The sequence below is a fragment of the Ochotona curzoniae genome, unplaced genomic scaffold (genome assembly GCF_017591425.1).
Source record: "Ochotona curzoniae isolate NIBS_2020 unplaced genomic scaffold, NIBS_Ocur_1.0 contig_1274, whole genome shotgun sequence".
NCBI classification, from domain to species: domain Eukaryota; kingdom Metazoa; phylum Chordata; class Mammalia; order Lagomorpha; family Ochotonidae; genus Ochotona; species Ochotona curzoniae.
The window spans coordinates 29,640,907-29,663,905 of NW_024465023.1; the positions used below are offsets into that span (position 1 = coordinate 29,640,907).

At 44.4% G+C, this 22,999-nt stretch overlaps 1 protein-coding gene across 3 annotated transcripts in view; it reads right to left on the reverse strand.

Annotated features, from left to right (window-relative positions):
* Positions 1-22,999, reverse strand: part of OGT (O-linked N-acetylglucosamine (GlcNAc) transferase) — a 47,080-nt gene that overhangs the window by 17,113 nt on the left and 6,968 nt on the right. For all 3 annotated transcript variants that reach the window (XM_041000449.1, XM_041000468.1, XM_041000458.1), the window contains exons 4-14: positions 18,499-18,567; positions 15,220-15,336; positions 7,669-7,748; positions 6,694-6,889; positions 6,299-6,439; positions 5,276-5,376; positions 5,001-5,154; positions 4,811-4,912; positions 4,183-4,362; positions 3,734-3,892; positions 3,497-3,586 (exon numbers count right to left, since the gene is read on the reverse strand). In XM_041000449.1, the coding sequence (XP_040856383.1) occupies positions 3,497-3,586; positions 3,734-3,892; positions 4,183-4,362; positions 4,811-4,912; positions 5,001-5,154; positions 5,276-5,376; positions 6,299-6,439; positions 6,694-6,889; positions 7,669-7,748; positions 15,220-15,336; positions 18,499-18,567 (1,389 nt within the window). The remainder of the gene's footprint in view (positions 1-3,496; positions 3,587-3,733; positions 3,893-4,182; positions 4,363-4,810; positions 4,913-5,000; positions 5,155-5,275; positions 5,377-6,298; positions 6,440-6,693; positions 6,890-7,668; positions 7,749-15,219; positions 15,337-18,498; positions 18,568-22,999) is intronic.

Genomic DNA, 22,999 nt, shown 5'->3' on the forward strand with positions numbered 1-22,999 from the left:
AAAGTAAACGTGGGGAACTGTCCCTACCAGGACACACCTCCCACCAGGGAGCACAAGAGCTGGGGCTGGGGACAGAACGGGACAGGCCAGGCTGGGCCAGGCCATACTACCTGCTGGCATACACACGAACCAGGACAGGGTGTGGGCTATACCCAGCTTGCTTAGACTACAACACTCGCAAGCAAGAGCTGAGACTGCAGACGGATCATGCCAAACTGGGCTGAAGCACCCAGCAATATACAAAATTCGGGGCTGGGATTTGGCCTAGTAGGGAAAATTTGTGGACTCCCCTGCTTGGCTGAAGTTCCCACTTGTGAGTACAAGAACCTGGTCTGGGGGGAGGGGGGTAGACCAGACTGGGCAAGGCCACAGCACCCGCTGGCATTCAGGTAAGCTGAGTTTGGGGGGTAGGCTAGACTGGGCTAGGCTCTAGTCCCTACCAGTGAGAGCCAGAATGGGTGTAGGTAGTCAGGCTAGGCCACAGTACCCATCAGTGAGTGTCAGGACTGGGGGATCAGCCATTTAAGGCTGGGCCGCAGCATCAGCCAACACACACAAGATCCAAGGCTGGGAGGAGGCATGGTAGAAGGACTTGGGAGAACTCCCCTGCTAGGCCATGCCTCCTGCTGGTGAGCACAAGAGCCAGGGCTGGGGGCAGGACAGGCTGGGCTGCAGCACACATCAGCAGAAGTGTGAGCCATGCCAGCGTGGTGGGCCAGGAAGGGTGAGTTCATAATATACACTGGCACAAACCAGAACCTGGACAAGGTGTAGGCCAGGCCATGTTGGACCACAACACCCAACAGTTTGCAGGGAGGCTGGGAGTAGGCTAGGCTGGGCTAGGCTGCTAAACCCACTAACACACATCAGAGAAAGAATGGGCGCAGGACAGCCAGGCTAGGATGCAGTACCCAGTGGCAAGTGTGGGACTGGGTACAGGTCATGTCAAACTGGACCGTAGTACCCTCTTCGCAGGCACAAGATCCAAGCCTGTGAGTAGACTTGATAGGGGAACTGTGGGCACTCATCTGCTGGGCTGTAGCTCCTACCGGTGAACATGAGAGCCAGGACCGGGGAGTGAGCCCAGGCTGCTAAAAGCAGCAGCAGCACCCATCAGCACACATGTGAGCCAGATCTTGAAGTGGGTTGAGCTGAGCTAAGCCACAGCACTCACAGGTGTGCTCAAGAACCAGATAGGGGCCCCAGCATGGTAGCCTAGTGGCTAAAGCCCTCTCCTTGCATATCCCGGGATCTCATGTGGGCACTGGTTCATGTCCTAGGCACCCTGCTCCATTTCCCATCCAGCTCCCTGCTCGTGGCCTGGGAAATCAGTCAAGGATGGCCCAAAGCCTTGGGACCCTGCACCTGTGTGGAGACCCTGAAAAAGCTCTGGGCTCCTGGCTTTGGATCGGCTCAGCTCCAACTGTTGCAGTCACTTGGGGAGTGAATCAGAGGACAGAGGATCTTCTTCTCTCTGTCTCTCCTCCTCTCTGTATATCTGACTTTGCACTAAGAATAAATAAATCTTAAAAAAAAAAAAAAAAAGAACCAGACAGGATGTGGGACAGATCAGGTTAAGCCACAGTACACACAGAAGCCGGGGCGTGGCTGGGGGTGCTGTGGAGGGTTACTCGGGACAGGGGGTCAGGATGCACAAGGACCAGGCCTGTGGCAGGCTGAGCTGAGATAGGCCATAACAACATTGGTTAGGTGAGCAATGAGACTGGGGGTAGAACTGACCAGGCATCCACTAGTCTGTGCATTGGCTAGTTCAAGTGACAGACCAAACCTGACCCTGTACTGACTGGTACACACAGTAACCAAGTCTGAGGTCACACAAATAAAGTTTATTGGAGGGACTTCCCCAACTAGATGGCTGGACTCAGACACCGGCCAAAGAGAAAATCACAAGATACGCGATCCAACCTTGCAGTGCATATATCAGGACTAGGCCTCGCCAGCTGCCTATGCCCATGCAATACACAGGATGCCCAGACGCACACAGGAAAAATGACAGCCAGCTCATCTAGGCCAGTAGAGGACCTAGAGTGCCTCATCAGAGGATAAAAAAAGCAAAACAAGTCAGATCAGTTTCCTGGCCAAACTTTGCAACATGTTCCTGGGTCTGTAGATGCACTAAAGTGGACTTGGTCAGCCAACAGACCTTAGAAAGATTTCCTCAATCCTAGCACGACAAAGCCAAAGACATCTGGGAACTATGAAAACCACTCAAGTAACACCATCAGAACATCCTTGCCCATATAGAGGTCTCTGAGGCATCATCAAATGACTCCCCCATCCCTAGGCTGCTAATGTAGTTTGACAACAAGGAGTGCCCCTCCCCTAACCTCCCCTGCAGACAGGGAAAAAAAATTGAAACATTTGTTCCACCCACTTTTCTCAATTCCTGACCCTCCCTACCTTAATTGCTGGTCCACATGGGAATATATTCCTCAACTATCTAAACCATATTAAAAATAAAGAAAATGTAAAAGTTAACAAAAATATTCAAAGAAAAAATTGTATCTGAACTGAACATACACAGGTGTTTTCATGCCATCATTCTCTGAACATAAGAATAGCTATTATTTACATAGCATTTACACTGTTCCCTGCTTTATGGACCCCTGAGCCTATGTGGAAGACCTGGATGAAACTCCTGGTTTCAGCTTGGCCCAACCACAGCTGTTGCAGCCATCTAGGAGACAGCCAGCACATGGAAGATCTTTCTCTCTCCCTGTCTGCCTGCCTTTCAAACAAATAAAAGTAATTTTTAAAAATACAAACTATACAGAGTCCCAGTGTGGTGGCCTAGCAGCTAAAGTCCTCATCTTGAACGCAATGGGATCCCATATGGGTGCCAATTCTAATCCCAGCGGCCCTGCATCCCATCCAGCTCCCAGCTTGTGACCTGGGAAAGCAGTTGAGGGTGGCCCAAAGCCTTGGGACCTTGCACTCATGTATGAGACCCAGAGCAGCCTCCTGGCTCCTGGATACAGATCAGCTCACCTTTGGCCACTGTAGCCTTTTTGGGAGCGTACCAGCAGATCTGTCTTTCCTTCTAATTCTTCAAACAAAAAAAAAAAAACTTTTGGGCCTGGCACAACAGCCTAGTGGCTAAATCCTTGCCTTACACGTGCCAGGATCCCATATGGGCACCAGTACATATCCAGGCTACTCTCCTTCCCACCCAGCTCCCTGCCTGTGGCTTGGGAAAGCAGTCGAGGACAGCCCAAAGCCTTGGGACCCTGCACCTGCATGGGAGACCCAGAAGAGGCTCCGGCTTCAGATCGGCTCAGGTCTGGCTGTTACAGTCACTTGGGGAGCGAATCATCGGATGGAAGATCTTTCTCTCTGTCTCTCCTACTCTCTGTGCATCTGCCTTTCCAATAAAAATTAAATAAATCTTTAAAAAAAAAAATACAAACTATATATCCACAGTTCTATTCAAATTTGCTCAAAATGAAAATGGTGGAAATGTAAGGGTTTCACTTACCTGAGAAAGATCAATGAAATGATTGGCTTCTGCCATCACTTTCACTCGGAAGTTTGTGCCATCATCAGGACTCAGGGCATAACAGAATACCTGAAGGATAGCACAAGGTATATTTAACAACTTGGGCTCAAGCCTTTCCAAAATACACTGGATTTAACACCTTATGACAATCAAGCCACCACTATGAAGTTTTATGTTGTTTTTAAACAGCAGTGATTCTAGCATCATTAGCCTTACCTCAAATTTATCTGGATTGTGCATGCCTGGAATAGACTGCATGAGGTGAGAAGTAGGATGGTTCCCAAAGTCAGAGCTCACGTATCCTACACGCAGCCGACCATCACTGAGCTTCAAGTCTTTTGGGTGTTCATATGGTGGTTTATGAAGGACATTAATCTGCCACAAAAATCCAGTACTTGTTAGCCAATTTGGGTCTGCACACTAATTTTCATCTGTGAAAACTGGCTAAAAACACACCAAAACCACATCTCTCATTTTTAGAAGTCTGCCCACGACACTTCATCTAGTCCATAAAAGCAGCGCAATGAAACTCAATAGCGGCTGACAAGCTGTTATTTCTCAACTTCAACAGTGCTCACGAGTTAGTTAATTAAGGCGTACGTTTGTTTGCATATTTTTTGCATCTGTTTTTGTTTACAACAGAGATTGAGAGAAAAGATTCATACCTTATCTAAGCAGAGGTTGCCGTGCCTCTCAGCAATGGCCTTTCTGAAGCCATGAGAAAGGGGATAGAGCATACTATGATGAGGATGCACAGAAGGCAACCTGTTCTTCTCCAGCTGGTCGGCTACAATACTGACCAACTTCTTCATGCGCTCATCATAGTCTGTCCAATCACAGACAATCTAGGAGAAGTTAAAACAAAATTACTGAGAAAATCTCACAGGATTGAATATTTTTCATCTTTGACCTAAAGTAATGTCACATAACCTATTAAAAATACTGCCTCTAGTACAGGCACTTAGTCTACCATTTTAAGATGAAACCCAGCCCCAGCAAATCCTAGGTTCCCATTAATACAGCTCCCACAAAATAGTACATTATCACTAAAGGAAGTGGGTTCCTAACATTCACATGGGAGATACGGACTGAGTTCCTGCTTCCAGTGCCAGCTATTTTGGACACCTGAGGAGTGAACTCGTTGATGGAAATACTTTTGAGTGCTTTCTCTTCTGGGATATGAAAACAGTTAAGGGAAAGGGAAGTCAGGCCTGGATTAACACACACTGACAATGAAAAAATTATTTTAGTGACTATACCCTAAAAGCCAATTACTGGTCTGTTTTTCTTTACCTGTAGGCAATGAGCCAAGTTACAATAAGCATCAGGAAAATCAGGTTTAAGTTTCAGAGCTGTACGGTACGAAGCTATTGCTTCTGGAATATTCCCTGAATCCTGGAAGTACACAAAACGGATGGTAAGAACATCCCATAAAATCAGACATCAGGTGCTAAGATCCATTCATTCTAGTAAATAGCAGTACCTTGTGAATGGAAGCCAGGTTACTGTGAGCATCTGCAAATGCTGGGTTAATCTGGATGGCACGAGTATAACACTGCAAGGCTCCCTGAACGTCTTGCATCTCCTTCAATGTGTTTCCCATATTAGAGTAGGCGTCAGCAAAGGTAGGGCTGATTCTGAAGAACACAAGCGTTTTATTTCTCAATGGCAAAAGTCTCTAACTTCTTCGTACTGTTCCCTTTTGCTGTTAAAATCCACTTCATACTTGTCCAAAATTAAATTTAAAAACTCTCTTACCGGATAGCCTCCTTATAATGCATCAGAGCTTCTTGCAGTTTTCCCTGCTGCTGCAATACACTTGCTAAATTTGAATGGGCAGCAGCAAACTCTGGGAAGACCTATAAATGAGTCAAAACCATAACTGAAGTTTAAGTAAAAAAAAAAAAAAAAAACCATCTGCTGAAACTGCAGTAATATTTAATGCAATCATAAGAACTTTGTCCAAGTATCTTTTATACCACTAAACTTCATTTTGCCCCTCCAAATCTACTTTGAAGGCTTTGCAGCTCACCCATTTCTTCCCTCTATTTTATGCCTCCCCTTGTTTTCAACATGATGCAGTAGACCTCTCAGTTTATGCTGAGCACTCCAGCACCATCGAAATTTCTCTATTCCAAACTTCTAGCCCTAGCAACAATCATTAGAAATGGTAATTTATTCACTGGTAACTTCTCGTTAACTGTGACTTACTACTCCATTTTACTGTAAAGGTCTTATCTATCCATAAAATAATGAAGTCTGAAGACAGGAATTTTCTTGAATGTCACACAGAACTTCCTATCACAGCTGTGACACTATATGAATAGTTCAGGCCGGGTGCATTGGCTCAATCAGCTAATCCTCCTCCTGTAAACACCAGGATCCCATATGGGCACCAGTCCATGTCCCAGCTGTTCCACTTCCCATCCAGCTCTCTGCTTGTGGCCCGGGAAAGCAGTGGAGGATGGCCAAAAACCTTGGGACCCTGCACCCACATGGGAGACTCAAAGGAAGTTCCTGTCTCCTGGCTTAGGATCGGCTCAGCTCTGGCTGCTGTGGCCACTTGGGAGTGAACCAGTGGATGGAGGATCTTTTGGTCTCTCTTTCTCTCTGTAAATCTGCCTTTCTAATAAAAATAAGTAAATCTCAAACAATGATTGGTTCAATCAGTAACGCCCTTAAACCACTTGTACTTTTGCAAAAGGTAGATGAACATGGTAAGCCTGCCTTCCTTCTACTGTCTCATAGACTAAATACCCAGCCTCAGCACCCTCAACGTACTTCTAATGCTTTACGATACAAGCGAACGGCCTCTTCAATGTTTCCCTGTTCTCGTTTGATATTTGCTAGATTGTTCAGAGAGTCAGCATGAGTGGGACACAAACGGAGTGCAGTATTATAACAATCCTCTGCTTCAGCAACCTAGAAAACAAAACAAACTATTCAAACACTATACACAAGAATCATAGAGCTACCAATGATATTGTTCTGGCAATTTTAAAAATTGCCTTGGAAAGCTGGTAATGCTCCAAAAAAAAAAAAAAATATTTCCAATATTCATCCCATTAAAACTTCAAAGCAAACCAACATACCATATCAATACTCGTTAACAATATGTACAAAAGAGCTTTCTTAATTCTATGAGAGAAAGAAAGAGATGGAATAAAAGTCCTTACACTGCCCTTCTCCTTGAGAGCATTAGCTAGGTTGCAGTAAGCATCAGGGAAATGTGGTTGTAGTTCAATAGCTCGCCTGTAGGTATCTATTGCCAAATCTATCAGGCCTTGCTCATAGTACACGCAAGCCAGGTTGCCGTGCACCACTGCATGATTTGGACTCAAGCTTAGGGCACGAAGATAAGCAGCCACAGCTCTGTCGAAATAAAGAAATATAAATTAATAAATAAAACACACAGCAACTCATCTTTAATAGGTGCTTTGTTAATTCAGGCTGTACAATACCAATTAACCCGTTCTATGCAATATCTCAAACCCAAATCCTATCTTCATCCAATGAAAAAAATGTTCGATTCCCTCAAAAGAAACAGATCTTCATTTAATGACTGAAAATCAGGACTCATGTGGCCTTCTGCATCACATCAAAGGAATAATCGAGGGACTAGCACTGTGGTACAAACGGGAAATAAAGCCACCACCTATTATGCTGCCATTCCTTATGGATGCTAGTTCATGCCCTGGCTGCTTGACTTCCAATCCAGCTCCCTAACGGCCTGAAAAAACAGAAGATGCCCCAAGTGTTTGCGACCGTGCACCTACATGGAAGACAAACATGAACCTGGATCCTGGCTCTAACTAGGCTGCTTGGGCCAGTTGGGGAATGAACAAGCAGATAAAAGATCAATCCTTCTCTTTCCCACTTTAACTTTGGCTTTCAAGTACATAAATATTTTTTTTAAAAAAAACTTAGTTTAACAGATAAGCAATTCAATAGTTTAACAATAAAAAATTTCAATTTAACTCTCAACAAGATGAACAACAGCTCTGAGGAAAGCCAACAATGAAAACTCAGGCAACAATATCTATAAATAAAAGGTAACCACATACTAGAAAAATGTGTTTTAGTGGACCATTATCACAATTTCAAAATAATACAGACATGAGAACTTTATCAAATAGAACACACTCTCTTACCTGTCAAAAATGCGTGCCTCTTTCAAAACATTTCCTAAATTAATATAAGCATCCAGAAAATTTGGGTCAAGGGTGACAGCCTAAAAAAGTACAAAACAGAGAAGTTTGCCAGATTAACTTCCAATCACACATTTCTAAAAGATTTATTTTTAATTGAAAGGCAGTTAGAGAGAAGGAGAAACGAGGGACAGAGATCTTACATTTGCTGGCTCATTCCCCAAACAGCTTCAATGGCTCCAGCCAGGCCTATCTATTATAAGCCAGGAGCTTCCTCCGGGTCTCCCACGAGGGTATTAGGGCTCAAGGACTTCAGCCACTTTCTGCTGCTTTCCCTGGCCAAAAGCTGTGATTGGAAATGAAACAACTAGGACTTGAACCAGCACTCACGTGGGATGCTGGTGCCACAGGCAGAGGATCAACTTACTATGCCACAGCACTGGTACCACAACTATACTCTCATTCTAAGGTCATTTTAGACCTCCAATTGACTTTCTAGGCAAATCTTATGGTTAAAATCTCATTATTTAGTATCTTCTCATTATTTACAAACCTCGGTGTTTATCAAAACAACTTAATAAGACTCACATTCTTATGAACAAATCGGGACCCAAAGAGAAAAATTAGATTGGATCTGCTCCAGTTTTATTGAGTTGTAAATCTTCAAACATACAAAATCAGTGCAGCGTAACTTTCGCAGATCATATATTCCAAACTACCAACTCCTTCCCCGCAACTGTCAGATCATTTGACCAACTCCAAAGACATCATTTCACTTGAAATTATTCCAGGGATGGCATTATGGCATAGCAAGTTAAGACGCTGCCTATGATGCCGGCATCCCAAAGGGGTACTGGTAAATGTCCTAGCTTCTCCATTTCCAATCCAACTCTCTACTAATGGCTTGGGAAAGCAGCCGAAGATGGTCCAAGTTGGGCCTGCTATGATGGCCTAGTGGCTATATCCTTGCCTTACACACACTGGAATTCCATATGGGCGCCAGATGGCCTAAAGCTCTGGAACCCTACACTTGCATGGGAGATGGGGAAGAGGCTCCTAGCTCTGGATCAGCTTGGCTCCCTTCAGTCACTGCAGCCACTTGGGATTGAATCAACAGATGCTAGGTCTTTCTCTGGTATCTCATTCTCTTTGCAAATATACTTTTCAATAAAAAAAAAAAAGGGTCCGGCATGACAGCGTAACAGTTAAAGTCCTTGCCTTGAACGTCCACCGGGATCCCATATGGACACCGGTTCTAATCCCAGCAGCTCCACTTCCCATCCAGCTCTCTCCTTGTGGCCTGGGAAAGCAGTCGAGGATAGCCCAAAGCTTTGGGACCCTGCACCCAAAGGGGAGACCTGGAAGAGGCTCCTTGCTTCAGATTGGCACAGCTCCAGCCGTTGCGGCCACTTGGGGAGTGAACCATCAGACAGAAGATCTTCCTCTCTGTCTCTCCATCTCTCTATATCTGACTTTGCAATAAAAATGAATAAATCTTTAAAAAAAATTTTTTTTAAGTAAAACCTTGGAGGGCCCAGTGCAGTAACCTAGTGGCAGGCATCAGTTCTAATCCTGACTGCTCCGCTTCCCATTCAGCTACCTGCCTGTGACTTGGGAAAGCAATCAACCCGGCCCAAAGCCTTTGGACCCTGCACCCACGTGGGAGACCCAAAAGCAGCTCATGGTTCCTGATTGGCTCAGCTCTGGCTGCTGTGGCTGCTTGGAGAGTGAACAACCAAACAGAAGATCTTTATCTCCGTATATCTGCCTTTTTAATACATAAATAAATAAACATTTTAAAAATAAATACAATAAAAAGATTGTCCAAGTCCCTGGGTCCCTGCCACCAAAGAGGAGCCTGGATGAATTTCATGGCTACTGGCTTCAGTCTGGCACAGCCCTGGTTTTGTGATGAGGGACCCAGTGGATGAAACATCTCTCTCTTTCTTCATTGCTTTGCCTTCCCAGATAATCTTCTTAAAAAAGAAAGTATCTCAGTATGAATTTCAGGGCCAAGACAAGAGTGTCCTTCTAAGCGGCTGGCATCACTGGCTCAGTGACACTTACTGTGTCACTTGTTACACCGACATCCCACATCTGAGTGTTAACTGGAGTTCCTAGTTCTATTTCTGTCCCAGCTTCCTCATGTTTCTAGGAAAGCAGATGATGGGGCAAGTAATTGGGCCCCTATCACCCACGTCACAGACCCGGATGAAGTTCGTGGCATCTCTGGTTTTGGACTGGTCCAGATCTAGCTTTTGTAGTTAAGAGAGTTTATAAATAGATGACAACTTCTCTCAGCTCCCTCTTCAAACTCTGTCACTCTGCCATTCAAATAAATATTTTACAAAGGAGAAAAAAACTGGCAGCCAGCACTGTGGCACAGGAAGTTAAGCTGCCATTTGTGACAGTTCAAACCCTGGTTGCTCCAAAAACAATCTAACACCGTTATCATGGCCTGAGAAGGCAGCAAATGAGGACCCCTGCCACTCATGTGGCCAAGATGGAGTTCCCAGGTCCTGGCTAGTGAAGCCATTTGGGGAGTGAACAAGTGAATGGAAGATCTCTCCCCCATGTCACTCAGCCTTTGCAATAAATTAATAGTTTTTTTCAAATAATATTTCCCTTGTCCTTATTGCTGCCCCCTCAACAGCTCCTAGTTACCACCTTTCTACTCTCATTCCACGCGTAAGTATGATCGTAAAATATGTTTGTTTGACTATTTCACTTCACATAAAGCCCAGCAATAAAAGCAAAGAGATAAATTAACATTACATCAAATTAAGGATCATCCATGCGGCGAAGAGACAACCCACAAACTGGACGAAAACACTTGCACACTATATCTAATAAAAGGCTGATGTCCAAAATACATAAGGAACGCACACAAGAAAAAATAAATCATTTGATTAAAACTGGACAAAGCATCTGAACAGACATTTCTCAGCAGAGATAAAGAACTGGGGCCAGCACTGTGGTACACTCTGTTACAGCACTGCCTTCGATAGCAGCATCCCCTGTGGGCACAGAATCAAGGCCTATCCGCCCCACTTCCAATCCAGCTCCCTGATAATGTGTGCAGGAAACAGCAGGAAAATGTTCAAGTATTTGGGCCCCTGCCATCAACATAGGAGACCCAGCGGGAGTTCCAGGCTCCTAACTTCAGCCTGCCTGCCCCAAGCCTGCTACAGCCATCTAGGGAGTAAATCAACAGATAAAGGATCTTTCTCTCCCTCTCTCCTCTTCTTCCTCCTTTCTCCTACTCATCCACCTCCTCCTTCCACTCGTTCCCTCTCCAGCTCTTTCAAAACAAATAAATCTTTAAAAAAGTAAACAAACGTTTATCTTAATCATCAAAGAAAAGCATATGACCTCATTTGTAACGGAATGGGTGTTTTCAAAAGGACAATTTTAAGTCTTGGTGGAATACTGGAAAACACTTGGGGTTGGTGCCATGGAATACAGGTAATACTGCCATTGTACTGGAGCTTTCTCAAAACATTCATTATCCTCTTTTTCAAAATGAGCTCTTGCAGGAGCCAGCGCAGGGGTTCAACAGGCTAATACTCCACCTGCAGGCACCAGCAATCCATATAGGCACCCAGCTTCACGTTTCGGCTGGATCAGCTTCCAATCTAGCTCCCTGGCTACAGCATTAGAAAGCAGAGATAGCCCAAAGCCTTGGAGCCTGCACCCAAGTGACAGACTCAGAGGCGGAGCCTGGCTTAGGATCAGCTCAGTGCCAATCGTTGCAGCCATCTTGGGAGTAAATCAGCAGAAGGAGGATCTTTCCGTCTCTCCTTTTCTCTGTAAATCTGCCTTTCCAATAAAAAGAAATAAACCTTAAAAAAAAAAGTGAGTTTAAAAAAAAGCTACTCCCTATTATCTTCCAAAACTGAACAATATTTCTAATATAAACTAGTATAATGGACTTAAGTAAAGTTGACAAGCTTTACTATACTTTACATCATATTCCAATTAGTTACTGGAAATCTCAGTTACTTCCTGAATTATTCTGATACAATCAAAATAACTGACACAATCAAAGATATGAAAAGATATTCCAAGTAAATTTAGTGCATCTACTGGCACATATGTAGAATCAGCTTCTTAGAAGCCCAGTTTCTTTTTTTTTTTTAAGTAATTACACCTGGGACTGGCATTGTGGAACCACAAGTTAAACCTTGGCCTATAATTCTGGCATCTCATAAGAGTGCCAATTCAATCAAGCTTCACTAGATCCACTTCTGATCAGGCACCCTGAAACAGCAACTGGAAAAGTAGCAAAAGATGGGCCCAGCACTTGGCACTACTGCCACTCATGCTATACACCCCAAAGAGAGTTCGATCCTCCTGGCTGCCTCCCTAGAAACAGTTAAGATTCTGTCTCGTTTCCTTTCAAATAATTTATAAAAGAATATTCCAAAGTGAGTGTTTGGCCATGGGGCTGGGGCAAAAGGAGCCCCTTGCAGCATGGCAGCTACAGGGAGTGCTCAAGCCAGGCCAGAACCAATGCTTGGGACTCAGGCCATGGTCACTGCTGCCACGTGGCGAGGAGTTCTAGGCTTTGGTCAGCAGTGTGCCTATTGGGCACCAGGCTCAGCCTGCATCCAAAGGCAAGCTATAGGGGTTTTAGGTTATGTGATTGCTGCTTAAGGACATCTGTGGATAAGGCCAGTGTGAGTGTAGGTGAAGGATGAATCCTGTGTGACTCCCAGCGACAGGGTCTTGAAGATTGCTGACAAGCGTGGGGACTGAGACCTGGTGGTTTGGAGGGGAGAGTCCATAAGATTCATTTTGGCCAGACTGATTCACCAGCCCACATGGGAATCCTGAGATGGGCTGTTAGCATACAACATCACTGATTGGCACATGCCAGTCCACATGAAAGCTATGGCTGGGGCCTGTCTGGCAGGGCTAGGTACTAGTACCTGAATGAGTGTCGGAACAGAGGATGGGTCACATCAGGCAGGGCCATGACATAATCAGCATGTGAGAGAACCAGGTCCGGAGGTAGATTCTGTGGGGGATGCGTGGGCCAAACCATGTGGAAATACAAGTCCCGCTGCTTAGCTCAAGAGTTGGGGCAGTGATGGGCTGAGCTAGGTGTGATCATGGAACCTGCCAACACTCACAGGTACAGGGACAGAGAATGGGTTGGGCAGGTCCAAGCTGCAGCACCCGAATGTGCATCCTAACACAGGGTGTGGGGTGGGCCGGGCTGCAACGTTCAACACCTCGTACAAGGCCAAAATGGAAGGGCAGACTATGCTGGGCCCTGGCCTAACACCCATGGGCATGTATGAGATCTGGGTCTGGGAGTGGGTACCTGGAAGAACTTGGAAAATTCCCATAGTGGGTCACAGCATTCACTGATGATCACATGGTCCAGGCCTGGAAGTCGGGCAAGTGGGGACAGTAGCTCCAAAGGCTGGCTAATGTATGGACTGGTTATGAAAGGGGATGGACCGGGCAGGGCCGAGCAAACCTTAGCTCACAAGCAAGAACAGAAATCAGGATGGAGCACAGGTCATGCTGAGCTAGGTTCTTACACTGGCTGGTTTGGATGCCAGGACACTGCATCGAAGGCAAAGGCCAAGACGGGTGTGGGGCAATGCCAAGCTGGGTCAGAGCAACCAATGGCATGCACATGATCTATGGCTGGGAACAGGCCTGGTTGGGGAGCTAAGAGAATACCCTTGCTGTGTTGGAGTTCCCACTGGTGAGGACATGGGCCGGAGTGGGGGCTGTGTTCTGGTCTGGATATGGCTGCAGTGTCCCTTGGCACAAGTGTGGACTTGGGCTGGGCATTCTGAGCCCGGCTAGACTCCAGCACCATCTGGTGCTCTGGAGGACCAGGGTAGAATTAGGACAGACTAGACTGTGTCCCTGCCCCTACTGAGCCATGTGTGAGCTATGTCTGGTAATGGACAAGCCTTGGCTGGGCTGAAACATCCAACAGTAAGAACTGGAATGGGGTGAAGGTCAGCAAGGAAAAGCCACTGTTCCTGCTAGGCCAGGCCAAGAGGTGAACTTAGTAGCGCTGGCCCATGGGCCCATTAGTATGTGCAAGATCTGGCAATGGGAGAGCCTGGGCAACTCCTCTGGCAGGACACAGTCCTTGCAGGTGAGTGCAAGAACCATGGTAAGGAGCAGCCCAGAGCAGGCCAGGAAACGGTACCCACCGTCATGCATTTGGCACAGGTCGGGGGTGGATCAGGCTGATCCAGTTCACATCATCCACTGGCCAATTTGAGCACCAGAACAGAGTGTGGGTTGTGTCAGGTTCGGACACAGCACATATGGCTAGGACAGGCTGCCGGCTGGGCTGGGCTAGGCTGCACATGTGCACAGTGTGCACAAGTGCACATGGAGGAAATGGCGGGCCATCAGAACCTGCAGAGGACACCAGGTCGCACAACAGAGGACGGAACAAATCGACCATCTGCCCCAGCCATGTGTTGGCAGTGAGGATCTTGGCAAACGGAGACCCTAAGGTAGACTGTTAGCCAGTGGATTTTAGAGATCTCATCATGCTTAGAATGCCAAGATTGGCAGCAATTCAGGACTGTTGAATGATAAAAAAAATACTGGAGCAGTGCCCTTGGAGCATGCCCATCATCGGGGACCCCGAGGTGGGTGGGAGGTCGAGTGGGGCTTCTCCCTTTATCTCCCTCCTAACCCCAAATACACACACACACGTGGAAACAATGGTCTTACCACTTTCCTGTAGCCCTTGACCCTTTATGTCCTAATCAACTATGTAAAGATTATCAAAATAAAAGAAACAACAACAACAAAAAGTTCCAAAAGAAAAAAAAAAAAAAAACATTTGGGGTTGGTGCCATAGCATAGCAAGCTAAACTCCTGGCTCAGATCAGCGCAGCTGCAGCTACTGCAACCATTTGGAAAGTAAACCAAGGCATGGGAGATCTCTTTGATTCTCCTCTCTATGTAAAATCTGTCAAACAAAAATAAACAAATTTTAAAAAAAAAACTTTAATTGTGCCCGGTACAGTAGCCTAGAAGGTAAGGTCCTCGCCTTGTTCATACCAGGATCCCATATGGGCACCTGTTCTAGTCCTGGCCACACCGCTTCCCATCTAGCTCCCTGGTTGTGTCCTGGGAAAGCAGTCGAGGACGGCACAAAACCTTGGGACCCTGCACCTGCGTGGGAGACCTGGAAGGGGCTCCTGGCTCTGGCTTCAGATTGGCACAGCACTGGCTGTTGCGTTCACTTGGGGAGTGAACAGCTGACGAAAGATCTTCCTCTCTGTCTCTCCTCCTCCATGTATATCTGACTTTGCAACAAAAATAAATCTTTAAAAAACAAATAGAATATAAACTAAAAAACTTTAATTATAAAAAAAAGTGATTACCAACGTACATTCTCAATGCAGACTATAGACTTCCATATCACATACTATCCAGCAAACGCCACAATGTTAGAGAAACAAATGCATTATGTGACTGGTTACAGAAAGGCCTACTATTTATTTCTAGTAAAAACGCTGTGAACATAAGTATTTCAAGAACTCCAGTTGAATTACTCACCTTTTCAAAGTGATGAATTGCAAGCCAAATCTCTCCTTGTGCATTGAAAACACAGCCAAGATTACTCCAAGCTACTGCAAAGTTCGGTTGCGTCTCAATTGCTTTCAAATAACAGGCCTTAGAGGAGTTAATGAAAGAAGATGGGAAGGGAAGGAGGTAAAGGGAAAGGGGAAAATTTGTAAAGGGGAAAAAAAAAAGATTGGGGAGGGGGAAAGAAGGTGATATCATTATTCCTTCTCTGACCAATCAAAAGTGACCCTGCAGCATAGGCTCGCTTGCGCCAAAACTAATGCGCTGCCGCAGCTGGCTGCTCCTGCGCCTGCGCCACCAGAACCCAAGTGCAAACCACCATGTTCAGTTCTGCCAAGCAAGTTTCAATGGTAACCACCTAAGGGTTCCTAGAGGTCTTCAAGTGACTGCTAGAGGGCGCCATTCTAGTCCAAACTTTCCTATCCCTTCCATTTCCTAAAGGGTGCTCTACTAGGTATCACCAGGGAAAAAAGGATTTCATGATCAAATAACTTAGGAAAACTGAAAAACAGGCTTTGCTAAGCATCTTCCCTAAGCCTTGACCAATATTACAAGATTCCCTAAATTCTTGACCATGGAACTCTTCTTTCATTGAGCATTCACACCCAGCAACAGCATTCCTCACTAACATCAGAACTGTGCTACCTCTTTGTGCTCTTCTAAAGGAAGACTACTCTTACGTCGTCACGATGCCCTGGCTGCAGAGGAGGACCGAAGCTGAAACCTCACATGACAGGACTGCACCTGGGTTGAGGTCCCTGTAATGCGAGCGCAAACATCGCCTGCGCAACCTAACAGCATCGCACTGCGCAATCGCTGCGAACTGCTGCGCTACATAGAACACCCCTAGACGCAGCAAACGGCCAACCAGATCCATTAATCTACTAGACAGGCCCACAGAGAATATTTGTTTAATGAGATTAGTTGGACTCAAGGTATGTTAAAACCCAATTTTATCCAAAACGGCTACAGAATAGGACTGAGGGAGCCAGTCAATCAGATTGCTCATCTAGTCAACCGTTCACAGGGGCTCATTCGCACGCAATGCGCATTAACGCTGCGCAGCCTTTGCGCTACTGCAGGGTCACAGCGCATCATCAGGAGAGCAGAATGCTGCAATCCAAACAAAGAAGAAAAAAGGAAAAAAAAATGAACAACAAGAAGAGTTAGAAGCTTTTTACTAGTAAATTATCTAATAATTTTAATATCTTAATTAACTTTTACTTATTTTTGACAGAATTGTGGCTATAGAATAAAACATTCTCTTACATAACTTGCTTGTAAATAAAATCATTTTAAGCTGTTTCTGAAGCCACAAGACAGAAGATTCAGGCATGGAGGCAAATTGTTTTTGCTGTGGCAGTTACAAACCCGTTACCATATTTCTCATCATGTGACTTTTCGGTGCGTTCCTTGCTGGAAGAGGAGGAGGAGGTTGTGTGTCTGCCCTAGATCCAGGCCTCGAGCTCCCTTCAGCGAGGCACCTTACGCATGGAATAGGAGGTTTCACCCACCTGAAACCTTCTAAATACAATATCAATGGTGAAAAACCAAAAACAAGAGAGAAAATAAAAACAAGATCATTAGTAAAAGTTCAACAAAGCAATTGAAATTCTTTGGATGTCTATTACATATGGGAATGAGGACAGTCTCAAGTCTGTAACATGGGAAACATGCAGAAGGGAGAGGGTTAATCAGGGCTATTGCATACAGCAGGGATTTTTGCTGGAAGAAAGGCTCTTCATTTACGACAAAGACAACTTAATTTTGCTTCCATCTACTAGGAATATGCTGGCTTGAATTTTCAAATGCACTGATTACAAAAGAAATACATTGCGTTTCACTCAAGAGTATTTTCTTGTTTACTAAGTTCTTACCAAAAAAAAAAAAAAAAACAGAGTAACATTTTTCAAACTAGGTGTCTCCAGAGCTCTGAAATAAAGAAGTCAGCAACCTAAGGCAGGCGCAATGTGTCAGCCTAAACCCATCTCTAAAGCTGCGGTGAAGTGCAATTCATGTTAGCTGTCCGCTTGGTGGGATAACAATTAATAGGAGCTTATCAAATATTTGTTCTATGAATTACCAATTAGATTTATCAGCTAAGATTGAAACAATTACAAGTCATTAGCTGGAAACCTACGTAAGGTTAACCCGACGTGTCAGCAGAATTTATGAGCTATGCACTGAAAACTAGTGCCTTTTAACATTAGCTGGTGTTGAAAAGCCTTCTCCCTCCCTGGACAGAGCAAACAGACAGCTACGCTGCGCATACACTCCACGTATTAGCATGCGCGTGGGGCTCAGAGCAACAGGTGGGAGTTTCAGAAGCATTCTGGTTTCTCCCCACTCCTCACCCCTGCAGCGCGGTTGCGTAAGGTGGCTTGTAACAAGACAACTGCATTTAGGAATTTATTTTTAAATTATACCAAAAGCTTTCATTAACCCAACCTGGTGTTCAAATTCATTATTTGGAAACACAGAATGCTAAAAGCCACCTTTCCACTTTGGCAAGTTTTCTTTCGATCAGTCCATTTCCCAAACAAACCAGCTTTGTCCTTCCGACTTTTGGTTTTGAAGGAGGTGGGGTGGGGATGGAATAAAAGGAGGAAGTGAGGAAGAAAAGAAGGTAGACAACCAGAATTTGAAAAGAGGGGGAAAAAAAAAAAGAAACTTGGGAAGGGAGTGAGGATAAAGGGCAGGATTGTCCAATTGTCAATTTATAATCATTTTTAACAGCCTTTCTTCCACTGTAAAAAGGGTGAGGAAGATGAAGGGAGGAAGGTTAAATAAGAATTTTAAATGCCAGTATTACAGGGTAACATTTGGATGAAATTCTTCTCCACTTACAAGCCACAAAGGACTTAGAAGAGCAGCATTTTCAATGGCACCTGCATCATATAGGAGTCTTGAGCCAAACCACAGGCGCTCTGCTTGTCACCAGCAGGCAAGCCTCAGATTTGAAGGAATGTTATTTATTCCCACATAAGATCATGACGGAGCCCATAGTTATAAAGTTGATCTAGCTCAGCAGAAAGGCTCCACAACGTTCAGGGTCTTGCTTTACCCCCAGATTTAGAACAGATACGCCAAAGGCTGGCCCTGCTCTGGTCTGAGGCGAGTCATGCTGTCAGTTTTCCTCAGTTTCATAGGACTGTTTTGTGAAGACAGCTCAATGAAGAGTTGAAGACTTGGCAAAAAGTACAAGTTTTCGTAACACTGATGTTTATGTGTGTTCTATCAAACACCTACCTTGGCTTCTTCCAAGCGACCCAGGGCTTTGAGCAGGTTCCCCAGGTCACTGCGAACACAGTACAAATCCTAGAAGCCCAGAGACACACCATCATTAATTATACTCTGCTTCGTGCTTCAAACATCTTGAAATCACTTTTACGGCTCTGGCCCCTCCACAATTTTCTTCTTTCAACTAAAAACACTATCTGACAAGCCACAACGTTCCATCCATAATTCCAAACCCCAAAATGTTACAAATACTCATGCGTTGGTTAAACCTGATCTGAACGGACATGAAGCTATTTACAGAATGTGCATATCTCATGTAGTATGAATACTTACAAATTTACATAAATACTTTTATGTATTTGTTTATTTATATATATGTTTATTTCAATAATATATATAGTGTTTCACTGTAACGTACTGCTCCAGACCTGATGAAACGTTACATATGGTACATTCAGCTTTCTAAAATCTGAAAAGCCTGAAATGCATTTGACCCTACCAGCTCCAGACAAAAAGACCCTAGAACTTTATTCAAGTGCTCTCCCATCTCCAAATGTCAGCAGTGCTTTAAAAAAAAAAAAGCCATCAAACATTCGTTCAACTGTTTTATTCAAGGTTATGATGAATCACTCCTGTAACAAGGACTGAAAATTTTCCACAGCTGAAAAAAAACAGTACTCCATTTAGCATGTGATCACCTATGAGCAAACCTTCCCTTAGGCTGCCAGGCATATTTAGAAACCTTGACTTCATTTCACATTTAGGCTGAAGGATTACCATCCAACCAAAGCCTCAATCCTGGCACCTGCCACTAGATTATGCATTAGTATTAAGTACCATTAGAGTGGAGTGGGTGAATAATGAAAAGCAGTTGACTCTGCTTTTTATTAGAAGCTCAATTGTGCTGCTAGTCATCTGACTCGCCAGTATGTTCATCAGTGTGAGACACTCATCAGAACAGCAAGCTCAAATTTTATTTGCCCTAGTTTGGCTTTGTCAGTAGAATGTATCAGTCAACAAGCAGAGATAATGGCAATTGGAAGCATGCTTATCATTCCAAACTGCTCTGCGGGTGCAAGTCTTAAATTAAGTCCTAGAAAGTGAAATTTTGTCAACTATGCCAAAGAATCCTCATGTATATTATTCTCCCTGCCACTGTGTTATGGTTTCCAGAATCAGTTGATTAATTTTACTAATCAACTTTTGTGGTTATATATTGTCATCCATTATGTGAACCCAAAAGTCAGCCAACGAAATACAGACTGCCCACAAAACACTCATCGTGGGCCATACCAGGTCAGCTCCCTGACCCATCTGACTCAGTATTGTCCTGCAAACAATTACTAATGTTTTGGGAAAGTATGGTTGTCTTTTTCTAATCCTCAAAACACCATCATAAGTACCACTAATATCACAGACTTACCTCTCTTTGAATCAATCTAATAAAAGCACTTTTACTAAATTTGTTCACTTGAAAGGCAGAGACAAGAAATACAACTCTCTCATCTACTGTTTCTGGCCCCAAATGTCCCCCTAAAGTCCAGGCAATGCCGGACAGAAGTCAGAAGCTGAGAACTTAATCCATCACATCAGCAAGAAGCCAGAATAGGCAGCACAGCTGGAACTTGAACCCATACACTCCAAATATTGGCTATCAAAATCCCAAGCAACTTCTTAACCACTACACCAAACACTTGTACCCTAGTAACTACCTTTTAGCCCTACTTATATCTCAGATATACCGAATTCTATAATCCATTCCTCTATGGATTTTTTTCCCCCATCAACTTTAAGGGTTAGCCTTCTGTTTTGGCAGGCTGGCTGAATAATGCAATCTACTACCTGATAATTACAGTTTATCTTTGGACTTTTACCAACTGCTCTGTCTTTTCTGAGCCATAATCATCACAAGTCTTGCAATAACTCTCCAGCAATGACTGTAATTGGCTATACATTTTAGCCAACTGTTGCATAATTTTACCCTCTAGTTTCTATAAGCTTTTTAATGGATACCATCCAAGTCCTGACAGAGGTATCTATCTATATTTAGTTATATCATCTAGGTCTATTATGGTATAATAAATCAAGCTATCCAAATATACACAGTTAAAATACAAGGACATTACTATTCTCCCACTGTCCATAGAATGTATCAGTTAACAAGCGGAGTTGTAGGGCACATTGAGTTTAGCTGCGTCTAGTAATGCCAGCATCCCATATGGGCTGCTCCACTTCTGATCCATCTCCCTGCTAAAGTGCTTTGGGAAACAGTGGAGGACAGCCAGCCCAAGTGCTTGGGCCTCTGCAACTAACTGGGAGCACTGAAGCTCTTGTCTTTGGCCCAGTCCAGTCCTGATCCCATTATGGCCATTTAAGCATTTGGGGAAGCAGCAGAAAGAAGATCTCCCCCACAATCCTCCATCTGTAACTCTGCTGTTCAAATAAATCTTTAAAAAGTTTAAGTCAGGGGCTCAGTGCAGTAGCCTAGTGGCTAAAGTCCTCACCTTGCATGCGCAGGGATCCCACACAGGCGCTGGTTCTAATCCTGGCAGCCCCGCTTCCCACCCAGCTCCCTGCTTGTGGCCTGGGAAAGCAGTCAAGGACGGCCCAAAGCCTTGGGACCCTGTACCCACATGGGTGACCAAGAAAAAGCTCCTGGCTCCTAGCTTCAGATCTGCTCAGCTCCAGCCATTGTGGCCACTTGGCAAATGAAACAGCAGACGGAAGATCTGTCTTTCCTTCTCTCTGTAAATCTACCTTTCCGGGCCCGGCTGCGTGGCCTAGCGGCTAAAGTTCTAGCCTTGAATGCGCCACAGGATCCCATATGGGTGCCGGTTCTAATCCCGGCAGCCCCACTTCCCATCCAGCTCCCTGCTTGTGGCCTGGGAAAGCAGTCAAGGACGGCCCAAAGCTTTGGGACCCTGCACCCGCGTGGGAGACCTGGAAGAAGTTCCTGGATCCTGGCTTCAGATCGGCATAGCATAGGCCGTTGCGGTCACTTGGGGAGTGAATCATCGGACAGAAGATCTTCCTCTGTCTCTCCTCCTCTCTGTATAGCTGACTTTCCAATAAATAAATAAATCTTAAAAAAAAAATCTACCTTTGCAAGAAGAATAAATCTTAAAAAAAAAAAACTAGGGCATCTGTTCAATCAAAACTATACCTGCTAAGATAATATTTCTCAAGTCTAACCCATTCTATCCATCCCAACACCTTTCATGCCAACCTTTATCAAGTCAACAATGTGCCTAGAATGCAGAAAAAATTTTGAGCCCTTCTTATTTAAGGGGCTTACAATATATTTGGAAAAATAAGGCTCACATAAGAAACACCCACCTAGTGTTTGAAAATTTTAGTGAAAAAAATGAGCACAAAGGAGAAGTTTAAGCAGGCTCATGAAGGTTGAGTACGGTATTCATAGAGAGCCTTGTAAATAGGGGAAATAGTAAGGAACTGAAATTAAGCGAGATTTTCTTCCACACCCATCCTTCCTAAAATAACACGTTTCCTGCTTTTCCTCCTGGAATCCCCCTACTGCTGCCACATACACGCTATACATGCATGTGACGTAAAACCAGGTTGATGAAAACCTACAGTTCTCAATTGCCTCTCAATTCAGACTCCTCAGCCTTTCTATTCTTTCTAAATCTTCCAATTGACTCGCTGCTACACTCATTCCTTGTTACCTCTTGACTCACCACTTCAGCCAAGGAAGTCTACTTGTTATTTACCTTCCTACATAATGCTTAGGTTATAAGCACCCACTCGAGGAAATCTTCTGATTAATACTCTCCAACAATAATCATCTGAGGAACTTGGGCCTTTTTTTCCTTTACAGGTCAACTCCTGTCTCATAACCCAAAACTTTACCCAACATGCCTCCCCAATTTCTAACAAAGCGCTCTCGTTTTTATTGCACAAAGTAAATAGGGAAATATTTAAATGTGACATTTACATGGCAACCTTAACAAAAAGCAGACAGAGAGGAAAGAAATGCATGGTTCTGTACAGTCCAGCTATCCTACTTCAGTGAGGCTCACCATAGTAACAATTTAACAGTAACACACGATGGGCAGGCTAGTAGCAGTGAAGGAGGGCAATGGCTTAACATCCTGTAAATTCATAAAACAGAGCTGTTCTAAGCAAGACAATTTTCTCCTCTTCACAGAGGAATTTCTGAGCATGGGCAGTTATAGCGAGCCATCATGTGAACGAATACCAGCAGCAACATCTTTAGACTTTCAGCAATAGTATTAAACCATCCAAAGTTACAGGAGGCAATACAGAATGGAGCAACATGAATCAGCTCTATGTCTAGAGGTAATTTCTAGAATCAAGTCACAGGGAATAAATTTTACATAAACCTACTAACTTAAATAATCCCTTAACATTTCACTTTTTTTTTTAATTGCTGCAAAGCCAAAACGATCTGAGTTGATTTTTTTTCACAGAAAACCAAGTACATCTAGGATTCAGGGCCTTGGTGCATGATGCCCATGTAAGGAACAGA